We start from the raw sequence: 2,075 nt of genomic DNA, 5'->3' as shown, positions 1-2,075 counted from the left end.
CTCTCTCTCTCTCTCTCTCTCTCTCTCTCTCTCTCTCTCTCTCTCGGAGACAGGGTCTCATTATGCAGTTCAAGCTGGTATCCCAGAGCGGTCTCAAACTCATGGCAATCTTGTCTCAGCCTCCCGAGTGCTGGGGTTACAGGTGTTCACCAACATGCCCGGCTACAAATATGATTCCTAATGCCTTTTTTTTTTTTTAATCCAAAATGTGTTTATTGGGATGGCTTCCCACTCATCTTGATTGAGGGTACTGTTAGTGCTGCTTCCTCCTGAAGGAACATCCTTCTGTGAGCCTTGCTTTCCCTCCTGTAGGCTGGCACAGGACAGTGGAGCAGCCAACACACAGAACTACCGTCTGTGCATGGCTAAAGACCGTGGTGATTTTATAGCATCCTGGGCACTTCACATCCATGAAGTAGGAATTGGGGCTCTGCACCAGGCGCTTCTTCTTGTGCTTCCTCTTCTCCTCCTCCGGAGAGGGATGAAGGAGATCTTTTGCGAGAGGCATGTTCTTGTGGGGAGTTCATCACCGCCGGAAAGGCTCTAATGCCTTTTTATTAACTTAAAATTCAAAGTCTTCAACAATGGGGCTTACAAGCTCCCTCTCAAGACCTAAGACACTGCCAGCTCCTTCAGCCTTATCTCCCATTTCTCTCTCTAAGTTTGAGAGACTTAAACTTTCTCACACCTTTTACCCTCGGCTGAGAACACTCTCCCCCTTTCCTGCCTCATTTCCCACACAACCCTCTCAGCTTTGTGAAGACAGAAGCTCCCCGGACTTACTCAGAGCAGAGTGCCTCTGCTCTGCGTACTCTGCTCTGCACTGTCAGAGTGAAGACGACTCCTGTTCTGACACAGAAGTGTCTGAACTGCCCATTTACCTCTATCTCTCCCACAGACGTCTCTGAAATCTAGGTGACAGAAATAACAGTTCCAGTGTGGTGGTGCACACGTGTAATTCTGGATGCTGAGGCAGGAGGAATGCTGGAAGTTCAAGGCCAGCCTGAGTTACCTTGTGAATTCAAGGTCAGCCTGAGGCACATGGTGAAACCCTGTCTCAAGAAACCAAAGGGTGTAGGGGCAGAAATACAGTAACAGGAAGACATGTATTTAGTCCATAACTGTAGGAGTTCTAAGAACCCATTACCTCATCTAACCTTTCAACAATCTTAGGACATAAGAACCAACTACATAGCTCAGGCTGGCCTCAAACTGACCCGAGAGCCCAGGCTAACCTCCAACTTGAGGATTCTCCTGCCTCACCCTCCTGAGTGCTGGGATTACAGGCGTGCACCACCACACCCGGCAAACTTTATCACCATCGCTGCTTTCACTATGGGTGAAGAAAGCGAGGCAGAGGGCGAACCTAAGCTGCTTGAGAACACAGCACCTTGCTGTTACCGGGCACGCTCCGACGCATGACCCAGGACGGAGGCCGTCCACATTGCTGTGCTTGGGCCGATCGAGGGCCGAGCCACCGTGCGGAACGAATGAATGAGTAGAAGGATTCCACACCGCGCAGCGAGGGCCTCCTCTGCGCCGCCCGCGGCTCCTAGGCCCGGCACCCCTGCGCCTCCGCCCGGGGGCCAACACCTCGCCCCCTGGCGGCGCAGAACGCCCACCCGCCGCGGCACGCGGGGTCGAGGGGCAGTGACAGTCCGCGGCGGGGCACAGATGTTGCCAGCTGCAGTGTGTCACCCGGCCCGGAGGCTCCTCGCGCTCGCTCGTCGGGGGAGCCAGCCCGCCACCCACTCCTGGCTCACAAGCCAGTGCCGTCCCCAGCCTGGGTGTCCCACAGCCTCCTGCCCTGCAGGGTCCCCTCGACCCGGGTTCCTGTCCCATTCCACTTCCCTCCCCTCCCCCACACAACCGTCTATAGCGTCCCGCCGCGCCCCATCCTCCACCGCCTCTGCTCTAGCTCCCGAGACTCCCCCGGGTCCTGGGGCTTGCTCACCCTCACCTGCCATGTCCCGAGCCGCGCCGCGGAGGGAGGTGCATCACGGCCGCGAGAAGGCCTGGGACGGCACTTCAGAGCAGACAAAGGGCGCCGCCATGTTAAAGTCGGGCGGAACCGA

General features: G+C 56.2%; 2 protein-coding genes across 6 annotated transcripts in view; both read right to left on the bottom strand.

Moving 5' to 3' along the window:
* Window positions 1-2,075, bottom strand: part of Zbtb17 (zinc finger and BTB domain containing 17) — a 32,240-nt gene extending 30,165 nt beyond the window's left edge. For 3 of the 5 annotated variants that reach the window (XM_023722569.1, XM_023722566.1, XM_004637701.2), the window contains exon 1: window positions 1,955-2,075. Coding sequence is in view for 3 of the 5 variants with exons in the window: in XM_023722566.1 (XP_023578334.1) it covers window positions 1,955-1,967 (13 nt within the window). In the remaining 2 variants the exon portion in view is untranslated. The remainder of the gene's footprint in view (window positions 1-1,954) is intronic. The other 2 variants (XM_023722568.1, XM_023722567.1) reach the window with 1 other exon arrangement.
* LOC101580653 (40S ribosomal protein S27) lies at window positions 200-535 on the bottom strand. The gene has a single exon (XM_004637700.2). The coding sequence runs from the start codon at window positions 506-508 to the stop codon at window positions 254-256; it is 255 nt and encodes an 84-aa protein (XP_004637757.1). The 5' UTR covers window positions 509-535; the 3' UTR covers window positions 200-253.

This window comes from Octodon degus, unplaced genomic scaffold (genome assembly GCF_000260255.1).
Source record: "Octodon degus isolate 3935 unplaced genomic scaffold, OctDeg1.0 scaffold00092, whole genome shotgun sequence".
NCBI lineage: Eukaryota > Metazoa > Chordata > Mammalia > Rodentia > Octodontidae > Octodon > Octodon degus.
The sequence above is the reverse complement of the archived record's forward strand: the minus strand, read 5'-3'. Positions and strand labels throughout refer to the sequence as shown.

Coding starts and splice junctions, on each gene's coding strand:
- LOC101580653 (XM_004637700.2), bottom strand. CDS start 508: ATGCCTCTCGCAAAAGATCTCCTTCATCCCTCTCCGGAGGAGGAGAAG.